This window comes from Lynx canadensis, chromosome F1 (genome assembly GCF_007474595.2).
Source record: "Lynx canadensis isolate LIC74 chromosome F1, mLynCan4.pri.v2, whole genome shotgun sequence".
Classification (NCBI taxonomy): Eukaryota; Metazoa; Chordata; class Mammalia; order Carnivora; family Felidae; genus Lynx; species Lynx canadensis.
Genome location: NC_044319.2, coordinates 28,799,726 through 28,816,373, shown reverse-complemented (window position 1 = coordinate 28,816,373; position 16,648 = coordinate 28,799,726). Strand labels below are relative to the sequence as shown.

General features: G+C 42.4%; 1 protein-coding gene across 1 annotated transcript in view; it reads left to right on the top strand.

The window, feature by feature from the left end:
• The window catches only part of CENPF (centromere protein F), a 60,899-nt gene extending 44,465 nt beyond the window's left edge, over window positions 1–16,434 (top strand). Inside the window, exons 14-20 of the mRNA XM_030302696.2 lie at window positions 284–436; window positions 3,201–3,377; window positions 3,721–3,882; window positions 6,773–6,935; window positions 8,193–8,666; window positions 10,186–10,364; window positions 15,452–16,434. Coding sequence (XP_030158556.1) covers window positions 284–436; window positions 3,201–3,377; window positions 3,721–3,882; window positions 6,773–6,935; window positions 8,193–8,666; window positions 10,186–10,364; window positions 15,452–15,655 — 1,512 coding nt within the window. The 3' untranslated portion in view covers window positions 15,656–16,434. The remainder of the gene's footprint in view (window positions 1–283; window positions 437–3,200; window positions 3,378–3,720; window positions 3,883–6,772; window positions 6,936–8,192; window positions 8,667–10,185; window positions 10,365–15,451) is intronic.
• Window positions 16,435–16,648: the final 214 nt, after the last annotated feature.

Sequence of the window (16,648 nt, the reverse complement as noted above, 5' to 3'; positions counted from 1 at the left end):
GCAAATTAATACCCTTACGAGAGATTGTGAGACTTAGTGATGTTATCTTTCCTTGTCATTGTTCTCCTTATTGCTGTCTTTTTATTAAACCTTGGCCGAGAAAAGGTAAGCTTGCCAGTAGGTTTTAAGGATGGTGGTTGAGTGGATTAGTAAAGGGAGGATTAGCCAGGTTCCATTTTGTTATTGAAGGTGAAAGGGAATGTTATGATGTGTTGGATCAGAATGATTAATTTGAGCAAAACCGACGACCCAAAGCAGATCCTAACGAAAGATGAAATTTCAGGTAAACACAATGACCGGGAAGGAAACTGAGCTGCAGAGGGAAATGCACGAGATGGCCCAGAAAACAGCAGAGTTGAAAGAAGAATTTATCGGGGAGAAAAATAGGCTGACTAGAGAGTTAACTGTAATGTCAGAAGAAATAAAGAGCAGCCAGGTAAGTTTCTCTGTGACAGGACGCTCTGATCATTCGGTGTGCGCAGTCTCCTTGTTTGTTTTTGTAAGACCTGCAACGTACCCAGCTCTTTTAGCTTTAAAAAAAATCCAGGCCGGCACTGATGTCCTGATCAGTCTTGAAGTCTGTCATCTTCACCCTCCAGCCCTGTCAGGAGCCCAGAACGAGCCCTGGGAGGCCTCGGAACGCATGAAAATGCCCATCACGGAGCCCAAATAGTTTTTCATAGAAGGCGACCCTTGTAACTACATTAACTCACATCAGAAATAGATTTCATGCAGCTTTCAGCAGGTTTATCTGCTTTTCCAGCCTGCCTCGGATTAGGAGCCAGAATGTTGCTAGAGACAGATGCACTGATCTGGTAAGAACTAAAAAGTAACGGAAAGTCACAGTGAAATGTAAAGCTGGAGCAGTCTTGGGATGTTATTTTAGGGGAGGGTTAATGTGACAGATTTATAGCATCTGGGTCGCCATTCCCCACTGCTGTTTCCGTGGCAGACATTGCTGATTCGGTGCCCTCCATTTCTCCTGAATCTCTTAACGCTGAGTCCTAGGTCGCAGCCACCGTGCACACAGTGCCAGCAGATGCAGTGTGACACCTGCCTGCCAAACCTAGTTAAACGGTAAACACTCGTATATCCGTGTCGTCCTCGTGCATATTCATCCCCAGGTAGTACTTAGAAAAGGGGAACAAAACAAAGTTACGATCATGACCCCGAACGATTAGAAAAGGTTGAAGGGATGTTTGTGATAGTCTGTATACAGAGTTGGAGAAATCCGTACTTTAAATATGACATTTAATCTAATGCAAATCGAAAAGTTTTGGCATTTAATCTCAGGAGTTGACTCATGGAACTTTCTGGCAGTGCTGCGTGGAAGGAGTTTGTACGAATGCTATCTGAGTGCTGCACCTGCTGGAATTTCTTTGGTACTGAAGCAGCTTGGGAGTATCCCAACTATAGTGTTATTTGAACCTAGTTTATAGGCTCTACTAAAAGGAAAAGCTAGGTGTTTAGCCTCAAGTCCGTACCTATGAATGTGTCCGTTTGCAGTGGCTTTATGCATTCTGTAGTTAATAAGTGCTCCTAAAGTCAGAGGGTTGCATGTTGAATATAACGGCTGTGGTTCCTGCACTCACAGAGCTTACAGTCTAGACACACAATAAATCACTAAATAGGAGATGTATAAGGCAATCGTAATCTGTCAAGTGCTATAAAGGAATCAGACAAGATTCTTGACTGAAGAATAGTTGGGAAGTGGGGTGTGTGGGGCTAGAGATCAACCTAATTTAGGTAGGGAGGTCAGAGAACGTCACCTGCATGATGAGGAGTCAGCTGTGAGAGGAACAGCACAGAGGAAGGAACCTTCTAGGTCTAGTGAGCAGTGTGGCTACATTCTGAGATTAGAAAAAGCTTCGTATTTTTTAGAAACTGAAAGGAAGCCATTATGAAATCGAAAATGATATGAAAAAAGACCAGAGAGAAATCCCAATACGTGAGGCTGGAGTTTAAAGGGAAGATGTAGGGTGGATACATTAATTTGGCTAGTTCAGAATATAGGTAGTATTGCCAAATTATGGGAATTGTAGAAAATACAGTTGGAGAAGAGAAGGCAGTTTGGGGCCGAGCCCAGAGACCTGGCCTCTCAAGGTAAGATGGAAGAGGAGGGGCCAGCAAAGAGATGAGGAGCCATGATGAGGCCAGGGGAGTGTCTGTCCTGCCAGTGAGGAGTGGGTGCTGTCTCGGGAGCATCACATGCTGCCCAGAGGTCAGATGAGGTGAAGAGTGCTCCTTGGATCTGCAACATGGAGGCTGACAAGGCCATGAAAAGCGATTTGAAGAGGAGGTGGGATAAGCCCACCAACGAGGGCTTGAGGAGTAAATGGAGATGAAGAAACGGGCACGGCATGCGTAGAAACACATGTGCAAACAGTCATTTGGGATCAGGCATGGAGAACACAGGTTCCTCCAGTGCTGGAGTTTTGCGTGTCATACGGTGAAGGGACAGAGGGGCAAAAATAGGGAGGGCATCTGGAAGGAAGCTGAAAGAACATGGAATTGAAGCTGGTCAAGGAGGAACATGTAAGTTTGGGGGGGGTGGGCTCGAGTGTCAAGGTGGGAATGGTAGGGTTCTGGGGATGAGGTCAACGGCTTATTGCAATGGAAGCACTTAAGTAAGTGAGCCTGGAAACCTGGGAGGGTACCGACCAGGGTGCTTGAGCTAAAGTTGAGTTCTCGGGGATTCTGTATTCCCTGTGGATGTGACCCTGCACGTGGTTGGTCTGGAGCAGAAGAAACTGTCATTGCAAGTAAAGTCACAATTTAAAAAAAAATTTTTTTTTTTCAACGTTTATTTATTTTTGGGACAGAGAGAGACAGAGCATGAACGGGGGAGGGGCAGAGAGAGAGGGAGACACAGAATCGGAAACAGGCTCCAGGCTCTGAGCCATCAGCCCAGAGCCTGACGCGGGGCTCGAACTCACGGACCGCGAGATCGTGACCTGGCTGAAGTCGGACGCTTAACCGACTGCGCCACTCAGGCGCCCCAAGTAAAGTCACAATTTAAAGTGAATAGGTCATGAAGGGTTGTGGCACTATTCTATAAAGATTTTGTCTGAGCTGTAAACTTTTTTTTTTTTTTTTTTTTTTTTTTTAATTTTAGTACTCAGTATTTCCTAAAGATCTATATAAGATCCATATCCAGGTTCCTAATTGCTCTCCCATGATTTTATTACTTTTCTCATTAGGGTCAATTGAGGGAGCTCATGCTAGAAAACAGTGAATTGAAGAAGAATTTGGATTGCGCACATAAGGACCAGATGGAAAAAGAGGAGAAAACGAGAGAAGAAATAGCTGAGTATCAGCTACGGCTTCAGGAAGCTGAAAAGAAACACCAGGCTTTGCTTCTGGATACAAACAAACAGGTAAAAACGTGGGGTTTGTTTCCTGGAGGAGCTGGGGAGTGGTGCGTTGGCCATAGTAATGAGGCATGTTTTGTAAGAAGGTCCATTGATATGCATTATTACGCAAGACAATCTTATGAAGGGTCCCCATCATATTACCTTCATTGTCTTCTCCAGATACCATCCAGATCTTATTTTACAATGTGAGTTTTTAAAATCTATTTCTGTCTTGGAATAGAATAATAGGAGAATTCCAAGGACTATTTGAAATGGCCCTTGCGACAGCAATTTTCTTTTTCGTTTGTTTTCCTTATAATTTTTTTAAGCTGAGCCTCCTGGCTAAGGTGACGTTTTTCTGCCCTAGTATGAGATGGAAATCCAGACTTACCGAGAGAAGCTGACTTCCAGTGAAGAATGTCTGTGCTCACAGAAGGCAGAGATGGAACTCTTGAAGTCCAGTAAAGAAGAACTCAATAATTCTTTGAAAGCTGCTACTCAGATGTTAGAAGAATTGAAGAAAACCAAGGTATGTTCATTTCTCATTACTTCATAACTTAGAAGATACATGAGGATAATGGTTGTTTTCATTGCATGGAATTAATGCTTTCATCCTGTTATCAAAATTTTGGGGGGGCCCCTGGGTGGCTCAGTCCGGGGCGCCTGGGTGGCTCAGTCAGTTAAGCGTCCGACTTCGGCTCAGGTCACGATCTCATGGTCCGTGAGTTCGAGCCCCGCGTCGGGCTCTGTGCTGACTGCTCAGAGCCTGGAGCCTGTTTCAGATTCTGTGTCTCCCTCTCTCTCTGCCCCACCCCCGTTCATGCTCTGTCTCTGTCTCAAAAATAAATAAACGTTAAAAAAAAAAATTTGTTTTTAAAAAATTTTTTTGTCAAAAATAAAAGCATCATTTTTCTGCTGAGTTATTTTTATTTTTTTTTTTAAAGTTTACTTATTTTGAGAGAGAAAGTACAAGTGGGGGAGGGACCGAGGGAGAGGGAGAGAGAGAATCCCAAGTAGGCTCCGTGCTGTCAGTGCAGAGCCTGATGCAGGGCTTGAACCCACAAACTGTGAACACCTGAGCCAACCTCAAGAGTCGGATGCTTAACTGATTGAGCCACCCAGTCTCCCTGCTGAGTTATTTTTAAAAGGCAGTGGATGGTCTGCAGTCTCACAGCTTGGATATACTTTATACACCGCTCAGTGAATCCTCCCAAACTAGAGGATGGTAAAGACTTTCTCAAGATGGATATGAAGATCAAGGTGATAGCCAATTGGGACAGGCCTCTCCAGCTATAGATAATAATCTGGTGGGTAATTCCGAAGTCTTGCTTCACTGGTCTCCAAGTTCACTGCCGTCACCAGCCCACTTTTCCCGTGCCTCATGCGGAGATCAAGGTGTGCCAGAGCACTTGGCCATACATACATATGTGTCCTTTCTCCTCTTTATCTCCACACAAGGTTCCTTTACGAAAAAAAGAGGTGAACCAGTAGTCTTGGGATTGTTCAATTATAGGTGGTGCTACAGTAATCCTACTTGGAAAGAGAGGCTGTTTGATTCCTACAGATATTTTTCATAAGATGAATACCATCCAGGATGTATAATAATGAACTTGGAAGATAAATATCTACAAAGGTCTTTACTTAAAGGTGGTTTAAATTGTAAAAATTATGATACTGTATATTGAATATAGTCAAATAGAAAAGTAGGTGTAAACTTAACATTTGTTGCTCTTAAACAGTTCTCAAGGTGAAGGAAATACTGACAAAATACAAACTATTAACAGTCACAGTAACATTAACAGTCAATTGTGTTCTGCTACTACAAAATGAAACATATTTAGTAATAGAGCTTCAGATTTACTTTTTATTTATTCACTTCCTTTTTTATTTTTATTTATTTTTATTTATTTATTTATTTATTTATTTATTTATTTATTTATTTAATATGAAATTTATTGTCAAATTGGTTTCCATACAATACCCAGTGCTCATCCCAACAGGTGCCTCAATGCCCATCACCCACTCTCCCCTCCCTCCCACCCCCCATCAACCCTCAGTTTATTCTCAGTTTGTAAGAGTCTCTTATGGTTTGGCTCTCTCTCTCTCTAACATTTTTTTTCCTTCCCCTCCCCCATGGTCTTCTGTTAAGTTTCTCAGGATCCACATAAGAGTTTCACTTCCTTTTTTTAAAAAAATGGAGGTAAAATTGATATATGATGAGTTATTAGTTTCAGGTGTGCTTTCTAAAGCTTGTCTAATCTTTGACTGTCCTGTGGAGAATGTCTCTGCATACACATCATGTACAAAATGGCTTCTTGTTAGTTGAGCCTATTCAGATGCATATAATTTTAATGAGGTACCAGTTAATGAGCACTGTTGAATTGGAATTAAATGGATCTGTAATCCAGTGATGGTTGGAATCAGAAATAGAAAATTCTGGAAGTGCGGATTTACTGCAACACTGCTAATACATTATTTCAAGATGAAATAATATACCAAGAATGAAATCTACATGCAACATGAAATTGATGCTCAGGTTTGTTTTTTTTTTTTTTAAATAGTTTGGTCTGCCTTTGTATGATCATGATCTCTTATTGGAAACTCTTGGAGCTAGTTTGTTTTAGAAGTCTTGCATTTTTTAGATATTACATAATACAGTGCATGTTATGGAGTATCCCAGCAGGGTCTGGGGTAATCTATCATAATCAGATTCATATTTCTGCAACAAGATGCATGACTATTCTCACAAGGTGGGATAAATAAAGACTATATATAAGTACCTCTGTATCTTAAAATTTTCCTTTAAATCATTGTCAGAGCTTTTTTTTTTTTTTTTGGAATTTGCAGATGTGGTTAAGGAACAGTGTGAACTACACTCCTGAGAAGTGTGTGATGCCATCAGTCTCTTACCATCCTATTCGCTTTCTGTTCGAGCAACAGTAGAATTTAAATTTGTATTATGAGCCATAATATTCTTTGGCTTTCACTTGGCGTCACCAAAACAAATGCCATCTTGGGTATTGAAATTGTCAACAGCACGGGCTACAGATGGAAACACAAGTCTATCCTCAAGAATTTTTGACCCACCAAACATATGTCCATTATCTCCCACCCTAACCCCCCAGGTGTGATTCCCATTGGACAAACCCTGTCGTGGGCTCCTTCCTCGGGCACTGTCTTAGGAACCAAGATTTATGCTTGCTGATACTCAGAAAGTGACAAAACCACAGTGTCTACTGGGGAGACCTAGGAAACCGAGTAGGGAAGATGAATTGTTTTATGCATCTTTAGATGTTTTATTTTGAACATCGTAATACTTAAATTTATAATATATGGTTCTTAATGATATCTCGTGATTATTTTCCCATATGCTCATACGAAGGAATTCAAAGTTTTAAATTCAAGGTGTTGTTTTGTAGGCGGACAGTGTAAAATATACAGATCAGTTGAAGAAGGAAAATGAACGTTCGCAGGGGAAAATAAAGTTGTTGATCAAATCCTGCAAACAGCTGGAAGAGGAAAAGGAGATGTTACAGAAAGAGCTGTCTCACCTTGAAGGCACACAAGAGAAACAGAAAACAGGTAGGTGTTAACTAGGCACATCCATCAGCTAAAACTCTTCCACTCGTGAAGTCACACACATGTGGTGTGTCGGCATACAAGCGTTTTTAGTGCTCTGTCCTGCACCGCGTGCTGATTCTCAGCAGTTGCCATTTTCCAGTTTCTGAATTTTATGCTTGGCTTGGGGTCATAGGGTTAATAGGATTCCGAACGAAGTCTGCATATTGAAATAGAATCATTGCATGTTCTGTTCTATAAAACACAAAAAAACTGGCAGCACTTTTTGCTAATGAGCTATTGCAAAAAGAGTTTTTCACGTGCATGTCCATTTATGTAGTTGCTACGTCAGAGGCAGATTGACATTCTGAGCTGGCATTGGTGATTTAGCAACAGCTGATTCTGGTTGTCCTTGGCCCATCCTCGTGGGTCAACTAAATGGAAGGCTTAGGGGCTGTATGTTTGGGTGTGGAGGTAAAATAAAAAAGAAATGGCAACTGTCCTTGTGACTTTTCTGCACTCCTGTCTTCAGAGCAGAATGCTCTTACTGTGTGGAAAGATGATGGCAAGCATAGTATAAGGTGAGGGGCCCTTCTGGACCATAGCTGCACAGGGTGGGTGGGTGACCTTCCCTGCTGAGAAGAGTACTTGGAGTATATTGTAGATCCAGAGAGTTTTTCCAGTGGATTCAGTGCTAACCATGGCAGCTACAAATTGACCAAGATTCCCACCTCTGAAGCACTTGTCCATCAGAACCTCCACTTGCCCATCAGAACCAAGCACTGGTCCATCAGAACCTCCACTGCTTTAAAAAAAAAAAAAAAAAAAAAAGCTGTTTTGGACTTGTCACTGACCCGCTTCTGGTTCCCAAAGCCATTACAACAGACTTCATATTCTTTACCAATTTTTATTGTTTGTTCACTTATGATGGAAAGAATGGACAGGTGGAAAGAATGGGCAGGTGAAAATCGGGGATATGCTAGATTAACTCATCTGATCTCATATGAACTACAAGATGGGTTGGCTGGAATATGCATTTGAGATTTTGATAGATTTTATTTAAGCTATCCTAAGGAATGTCCTATAATCTACTAGACTTGTACCTTGGTATGATCCCTCCCAACAAGAGTTGTTTGACCTACGAGAACATATAGAGATGTCTTCCCCCACCTTCTCTAAAAGAAAACCAAATAACAACTCTGAGGTTGTCGGCTTTACGATGCCCAGTGTTAACTAGAGAAGCGTCACGTGACGTACAGTGTGTCCCTTTACTTTGGACAGGTGCTGTTGTGGATTCTAATGTAGAGGAATTAATGGCTGAGATAAAAGAATTGAAAGAAACTCTTGAAGAGAAAAGCCAGGAGGCCGATGAATACTTGGACAAGTATTGTTCCCTGCTCATAAGCCATGAGAAGTTAGAGAAAGCCAAAGAGATGTTGGAGACACAAGTTGCTCGTCTGTGTTCACGGTCTAAACTTAATCTCCAGAGTTCTCCTTTGCTAAATGCAGTTGTTCCAGAATCCTCTCCAGCCCCTTCTGCTACTGAAAAGAAGTTATCATCCAGCCAAAATAAAGCCCCAGGCAAAAGGCAAAGGTCCATTGGGATTCCAGAAGATGGAGGGGGCGCAGCGCCTTCTACCCCAGAGACGTTTTCTAAAAAGAGTAGGAAAGCCAGCAAAAGTGGTATTCACCCCTCCGAGGATGCCAAACACACTGAGTTTGAGCCAGAGGGACTTCCAGAAGTTGTAAAGAAAGGTATGCGTCATTTAAAAGCAAAATTATTTGTGTTCTTTTGAAATTCCAAATAAAAATTCACATACGAAAAGACAGAAGAAGCATTTATGTTTTAGTTCGTTGCATTGACAATACTAATTGACCTTCAGAAGCAATAGTCCACCTTTGAATTGCTAAGGTATGTTTTGTTTTGTTTTGTTTGTTTATTAGTTTTCCTGCATGAGGAAAGGACTAAGATCTAATTACTCATGTTACAGTACAAAATGTGCTAATAGATTTGAAGAATGACTATTCAAAGCTTGTTCGGGATTTGATATTCCTGGGCTGGAAATTCCCCAAATCAAGGGCACTCTTCAAGCTTTTTTTTTTTTTCCCTGTTAGTCCTCATCTCATCCAGGTAGGAGGTGAACTGGGGGATGTGCCTCTTGGCTGGAGCTGCTCAGCACTTGTTTTTTGTTTTTTTTGTTGTTGTTGTTTAAACTCAGTGATCTTCAGAGTGTGGGCCAGGGACTGGGGCCAGTCTAGGAACCGTGTGTTACTGGTCCATGACAAAAAAAAGTAATGTTCAGAAATCAATAGTAAGAGTTTAAAAATGTTCATAACAATTTGACATTGTTGCCACATGCAGGCATGTTATGAATGTGAGTTCTCCCTTGGCTCATTCTTACTTGGTTATACAGGAGTATCATTCCACAGCAAGTTGGAAATTACCCCCATGCCTTTCCCTCAAAAAATTATCAACACTAATTCTTTGCCCTAGATGATTTGAGGGACACCATTCTGAGTAACTCTGGCTCTCAGGAAATCTGGCCCCCAAATAATTCGTTATATCTTCCTCATTCCTGTTTTTTATTTGTAGTGAAAGGGTTAAAAACAAAAGCAAATAGTTGCTTTAGTCAGCCATTAATGCCGCTCTGGAGGGTGTGCGCCATGCCCATTGGGACTGAGTTTCTCTTCCTCACCTCAGGTCACGTCCATTGCCACTATGGAGGAAGACAATGTGAGCAGACTGTGAAATCACTCTTTTACCGAGTCGGCTGTCTCCTCCCACCCAGTCTCTACATGGGAGTGGGCACCTGTGGAGCAGTGGCTCTTACCATTTGACCTTCTCTTGTTTTAAGCAAGAGTCGGCCTTTTTTTTTCCTTTCCTTTTCTTTCCATTTTACCCCCCTTTTTGTCTCCAATCCAAATGTTATGGGAAGGCTTGCTCGTGTGTTCTTCAGATCTTAGAGGAATGTGAGTTAAGACATCCACATTAGAAGAAGAGGAAGCAGGAAATACATTTTTTGTTTAATGTTATTTCCCCTTCTTTTCCCGTTGTGTTTTCCTGTGTGTCTGGGAAGAGAACACCTGCCTGCTACTTATTTGATTTGGGGGTTCCCAGGGCAGCTGTGAAGTTAATCCATTGTCCATTGTGGCTAGCAGAAAGTGTTTTTGGAGTTACTCTTACGTTTGTTGAAACTTTACTTGATACATATCGTTTCCCTTGTAGATAGAATTGGACCTAGCAGTGTTGACAGTCAGCATTTTTTGCCCGTAGGGTTCGCTGATATCCCAACGGGAAAGACAAGCCCGTATGTCCTTCGGAGAACAACCATGCCAACTCGGACCAGCCCCCGCCTCGCTGCCCAGAAGTTAACACCATCCCCACTAAGCCTCAACAAAGAAAATCATACCGAGACCTCCAAACCAACAGCTGGTGGCAGCAGATCACAAAAGGTAAACTCCTGTGAACACATCTCCACCCTTCCAAATCCAGGAAGTTACAGTGTTTTCTGGGCAAGGGTCTGACACAGCACCCCCCTGACCCAGGAGCTCTTTAAAGCCTGGCCTTCTTTCTCCACGTGCTAGAAGTAAGCCAGGCCTGAGGGCAGTAGGGAGCGGACCAGGGGATAAACATTACATTATCCTGCGGCTGCAGTCTCATCCTTGATCCGACAGGCCCCTTACAGTTTGATGGAAAATGTTAAATAATGAGAAAATGTCAATCAGAACTCAAAGGATTTGTAAGCAAGTTTCGAGCTGTACGTTAAAGGAATTGAAAGGTAGTCTTTCTTTTGACCACAGGCATTGGTCATTGCTTATTTCACACTTTTCCCTCTAATCCATTGCCCCATGCCCCGGCTGCCAATTCTTTTTTATTTTTCTTCTTTCTTTTTTACTCCTTTACTTTACAAAAAGCAAATATTTCAGTAGACATCTAAAGAAAGGGTCTCTGTTGACACATCTGTCTATTTTGATTGTTGAGGGTGGGACGACGATTTTAGTGACCTCTGTGCACCTGGCAAACGGCCCAGTAAATGTCATTTAAAGCATCGAGAATATTCACTTTGCAGATCTTTGTTCCATTATTCTATAAGGAATACTAGCACTTATGTACGCAAAGTATATGCATTTTATTGCACTCATAGTAAGTGGTATGATAGAAGAAAGAAGAAAGTAAGGTTCACAAAGATCTAACCTGCCCAGAGTTAATGCTTACTGTCTCTCACCTCCACAGTCTTGCTCTTTTCCCCAGCTTTACTCAAACAAGAGGTCACAGGAACGTTGCTGGAATTCTAAAATTTTGTGATTTTACTTGCTTGCTAGAGTTTGAGTAACTATGCAGTGTGATTACCTTGACCCAGCAAACAAAGCTTTGAAAGTGTAGGAACCCCTATCTGTGTAATGTAATAATTCTTTAAGTGACTAGGCCTGCTCCTCATCAGGATTTTAGATACCAAAATACAAAGACATTGGTGATTAGGTGCATCAAAACAAGAACATATTTGTAAATGTTACGTTGATATATAAGAGCTGTAAGCCTTAAGGAATGTATACCTGGTGTTAAGTTTTTTCATGACTTACATGCTAAATAAAATTTTATTAATTCAGAGGTAAGGAAGAAAGGTCTAGCATTTTCTTTCACTCATCAAAATGAGCCCATCCGTTACCCATATTAGAAATATTGACCATTTTGTGCAAATCCGCACCCCCCCCCCCCCCCCCCCCCCCCCGGCCCCCAGCCCCTGGCCCTTCTCTCTTTCTTTCTTTTTCTCACACATTCACTTTCGGATCTAGCTTTTGAATGCTGGGAACAACAAAACACTGAAGAGGGTACTGGAGTAGGTCTTGACTTTCCAGTGACCATAAGAACAGCTTCTTTTCCATAAAGTAACCAGTACCCATGGAAAGGGAAGTTTCCAAGCTTGACCAAAGCTTTCAACCACAAGACAAGTCCTGACCTGCGGTACAGGTTTAGGCTCTGGGGCAGGCTGTGCTACTTCCCTCACTGGGTGGCTGACTGGGAGCCCGTCCTCACTCCTCGTACATGCTAACGTCCATTCCTGCTTGTCTCACACCTTTGGTGATCAAGTGAAGTACTTAGCTGTCTGGCTCTCTCAAACCAGAAAATCTTTTTTTTTTTTTTTTAATGTTTATTTAGTTTTGAGAGAGAGACAGAGTGTGAGAAGGGGAGGGGCAGAGAGGGAGGGAGACACAGAATCCGAAGCAGGTTCCGGGGCTCTGAGCTGTCAGCACAGAGCCCAACACGGGGCTCGAATCCATGAACCGTGAGATCATGACCTGAGCGGAAGTCAGACGCTTAACTGACTGAGCCACCCAGGCGCGCCCCTTAAAACAGAAAATCTTGATACATACGTAGCACCCTGTATTTTCACTGGTTTAAGGTGGCTCACTTTATCATAATTACTTGTTAAATATCTGCCTTCTGAGTTGCAGGAGGAGTACTGCGAGGTCCCTGATTATGACTATAGCTTACCTGTGTCCTCATGTCTAATACAATGTCTGACACTGAACAGATTATTTGTTGAATGACTGGGGCTGTTAGTCTTGTCCTGAAGCGATTACGATAATAGATGTTTAAACGTATATTAGGAAACCATCTCATGAAATCACCACATGGGTCATTTTTTCCTTCTTGTATGAGGAATTGATGGAAAAGCAGTTTACGTGGGGGGTTCAGACTTATTATCTAGGAACAAGAGCTCTGCACGCTAGGGGGCCTGCTTTCCACACCACTGTTGAGTCTGCAGAGTACAGAGTAGTAACCATGGTTTCCTGCAGATTTGTGTTCGATGCATCGGCTACAGGCTGCAGTTGGCTCCAGCAGTTATGAATCGCTAAGCAATTTTGCGCACTTGTGCAAACGAATGGGGGTGGTTCCTCTTGAGAGGAGGTTATAGGAGACTTCGTGGTTAGATGCAAACTCTTCAAAACGCAGCCTATTGATTTTTAATTTAATTCAGCATTTTCTCAGTCGCCTTGTAAAAATGCTTGCCTCATCTGTTAAGGGTATTTCATCATTCAGTTTGAATGAATAGAGCCAAGGTATCCTTTCCTAAAGCTGTTGCTTAGAAACTCAAGATTATGAGCCCTTGCCTGAAGTGACTGGCTGAAGGTCTGAGACAGACAATTCCCTAGGTCATTCAGCAGGACCTTTAGTGACATCTGTCAGGACCTTTAGGGAAATCTGTCAGGTTTAGTGCAGAGTAGGTGAGGATCATTTTCTGTTATGTCTCTGGGTTGAACGAGCCCAGGAGCTCCTTGCTTGCTGGGGATAAGCGAGTCACGATTGTGGACTTGGTCTGAACCCGGGGTTGGTGGTCAGTTCCAGAGGACCTGCCCCTAAATTGTAGAGGGTGATGGTGATCAGTATAGTGGGGCCCTGCGTTCCTTCCTATGAATGAGGTTCACTTTCACTGCACCATCTGCATAGTCGCCCTCTGGCCACTGTGGCTGCAGACATAGTTTGTAAGACAGTCCAGGTTGGGGTGCACTTAATAGTTTAGACACTTGGTGAATTAGACCTCATCTACTTATATAGACAAGTCTGAGACCAACCCGCCAACATGAGGATCAACTTCACAGTTTAAACTGATCATAGACTATAATTTCCTCAGCTCAGTATCAGAGAAATTGAGTCTAGACGGGGAACCCAAGGGGTAGACTTGGGCTATTTAATTGGGATTAAGAAAGAGTTTTATTGGGCCCCTGGGTGGCTCAGTTGATTAAGTGTCCAGCTTCGGCTCAGGTCATGATCTCATGGTTTGTGGGTTCGAGCCCTGCTTCGGGCTCTGTGTTGACAGCTCAGCGCCTGGAGCCTGTTTCAGATTCTGTGTCTCCCTCTCTCTCTGCCCCTCCCCCGTTCATGCTCGCTCGCTCTCTCTCCCTCTCTCTCAAAAATAAATAAATATTTTAAAAAAGTTTTACTAACTCAAATATTCTTTTCCCAATGTGAGTGATCCCTCTGTCTCTTTTTGTTTTAAACAGTGAATCTGAAGAGCTGACTTTCCTGCGTCAGATGGGTTCAAGGGAAATGCCTGTCTTTTGTATCACTTTCTATTAAAAAAAAAAGTACCAGTAAAACTCTGTTTTTTTCCTTCAACTTTCCATGGATGGTAATTTTCCACTAAGTCCTGCTCCTTAGAGGCTGCTCTTTTTTAAGTGTCCTGCATTTAATCTGAGAGGCAAGCTTTCCAGGGATTTGATCTGTTGGCCAGATTTACTATGTTTTCTGTAATGAAAAGTATTTAGCTGCCTTTTAAAACCACATACTTCCTATGGAAAGAATATAAATGGGGAAATAATTTCCACTCTTCTTTCTTTCTGCTTCAGAAGGAGCTCACTAGAGTCCATTGCCGTCTATCAATAGCTTCTCCCTGTGGAGAGCAAACATGAGTCGCCCTTGTCAAGAGCGCCCTTCCTCTTTTCCTTGTGAAGATCTTTCCACTTGGGTCCTCCACTCCTGTCTTTAACTTTGGTTAAATGAAGCTTTTCTATGCTCTATCCATCCTGCTCCCCTTTCTCTTTTCTGACCCCATATCTTTAGTCACAACTGCATAAACCTCAAAAAATCTGAACTCTATCAGCTACCCTGCCCTCTTGTCTGCTTCTTAAAAGTCTCACATTTCCTGAGATCGCTCTTTCTCTTAAAAGGCAGGACATCAGAAAGGGGAGTTACTCTTTCTGTACTTTATTATTTATTCTACTATAATCCAAATTCAATATGGACACAAAACAAAAACGTAAGGAGATGTTAAAATGATGATATAGGAGAAACATGTTTTAGGTCCTTTAAATGTTGTAAATAGAGGTACCTGGGTGGCTCAATCGGTTGAGTGTCTGAGTCTTGATTTCGGCTCAGGTCATGATCTCACAGTTGTGGGATCAAGCCCTGCACCGGGTGCTGAGTGTGGAGCCTGCTTAAGATTCTCTCTCTCCTTCTGCCCCTTCCCGGTTCGTGTGCATGCGCGCGTGTGTGCGTGCACACTCTCTCTCTCTCTCTCTCTCAGAAACACACACACACACACACACACACACACACACACACACGTTGTAAATAAAGCTTACTCCCTATGAAGGTAGTCTTACTCATTGGAATCACAGTCACTTGAATGATAGCGGGGGCTCAGGGTAAATGAAAGCTGATTTGTGTTATCACTCAGGCATATATTGAATGTTTGACAGGTAGTCAAGCATATTCTGGGCACTAGGGTTGCAATGGCAAGGAGGACAAGCTTGGCCTTCAAAAAGCTTGCCTTCTGATCTGAGAAGGTCATGCTAGCTTTGGGAGTGAACCTTTGGCCATCAGAGGTGTCAAGGAAAGCTCGCAAGGTGACTTAACCAAGTTCATGTCCGATATCCTCCTTGTTTCTTCCCAGTGAAGAAGAAATACTAAAGCCGTGTATAACACCTACAGAAGAAGGATTGAATTTAAAATTTGGTGACATAAGCACTTTAATTTTCCTGTTGTAGGATTGTGAATATGATTTAAATCTCTAACAAAGATGCTTTGTTTGTTATAGGTCAAGGTTGCTCAGCAAAGCCCAGTGGATTCAGGCTCCACCTTCCGAGAACCCACCACGAGATCTCTCTCGGTCAGTAACCTTCCTGAGAGGAGTTCAGCTGACAGCCCCAGGGAGGGCCTGAGGGCCAAGCGAGGCCGGCTTGCCCCCAGCCCGGAAGCTATCCCCGAGTCCAAGAGCAGCGAGAACTGCAGGGTCCAGTAGAAGCGACCTTGTGTGTCAGGACCTTGGATGGTGGCAGTATTTGAGTAGAAGGCAGTGACCCTGCAGGGGCTTTTCTTTAGTTAGGGAGCACATTATCTGTGGGAAGAAAACATTTCCTTATGAATCGAAATATATTGTACTCTTTAGCTCTCCCATGTAGAAGTATTGGAAATGTTTGGAAGCACTGATCACCAATTCATCATTGATACTCTTCTTCAGTAGTGTAAAGGGTGCTGGATAAAGCTCTTTGGTGCTGTTACGCTTAGACGCTTAGACGGCAAGCACTTTGTAACAACTTTTGTTTGCATGTGGATTTTACCCTAAGGGAATTCAAAATACAGCTTATACTTCCAACGAACAGCTCCCAGGGAAATGTAAACTTTTGCTTTGTGATATTTCCTATGTATAGAGTTAGGCAGGAAATAATTTTAGATCAAGAATTTCTTTTAGCCAAGTGAAATGAAGGAAAATCACGCACACATATACATATGTGGATGTATATAAGGTGGGTGTGTTCATGCTTAGCTTCCAGTGTGTTTTCTAAATGTTTGCCAATATAACCTGTACATACTTGTGTGTGGGGGTGACGGGGGTTGTGTGTTCATTTCCAGTTGGCCTGGTCGCAGGCTCCTCCGAGATGCGGTATGTCAAAGTTTTCTGTCATTGTACTGTTTCTTTTTCAAACCAATTTGTTGCACTTCTTTAGTATACGTTCTCATCAATAGTGATCTTGTATTAAAATAGAGCATTTTTTGTCCTAATAAAAAAAATCACTCTTGGTTTCTGTAAAAATGATTTCTAAATAGAAATGCATTATGAACATTGGTGCTGTATCTTGCTGACTTCTGCAGCCTCTTATAAAAAGTAAAAGAGTCTTAACAAATGATAACTGGTACATTTAGCGAACACACTCAGTTATGTTAAAAGACATGATTTGGAATGTGGGTCATGAAGATTTACAGGATTTCTCTAGGAATAATGTGTCCAGCCAGT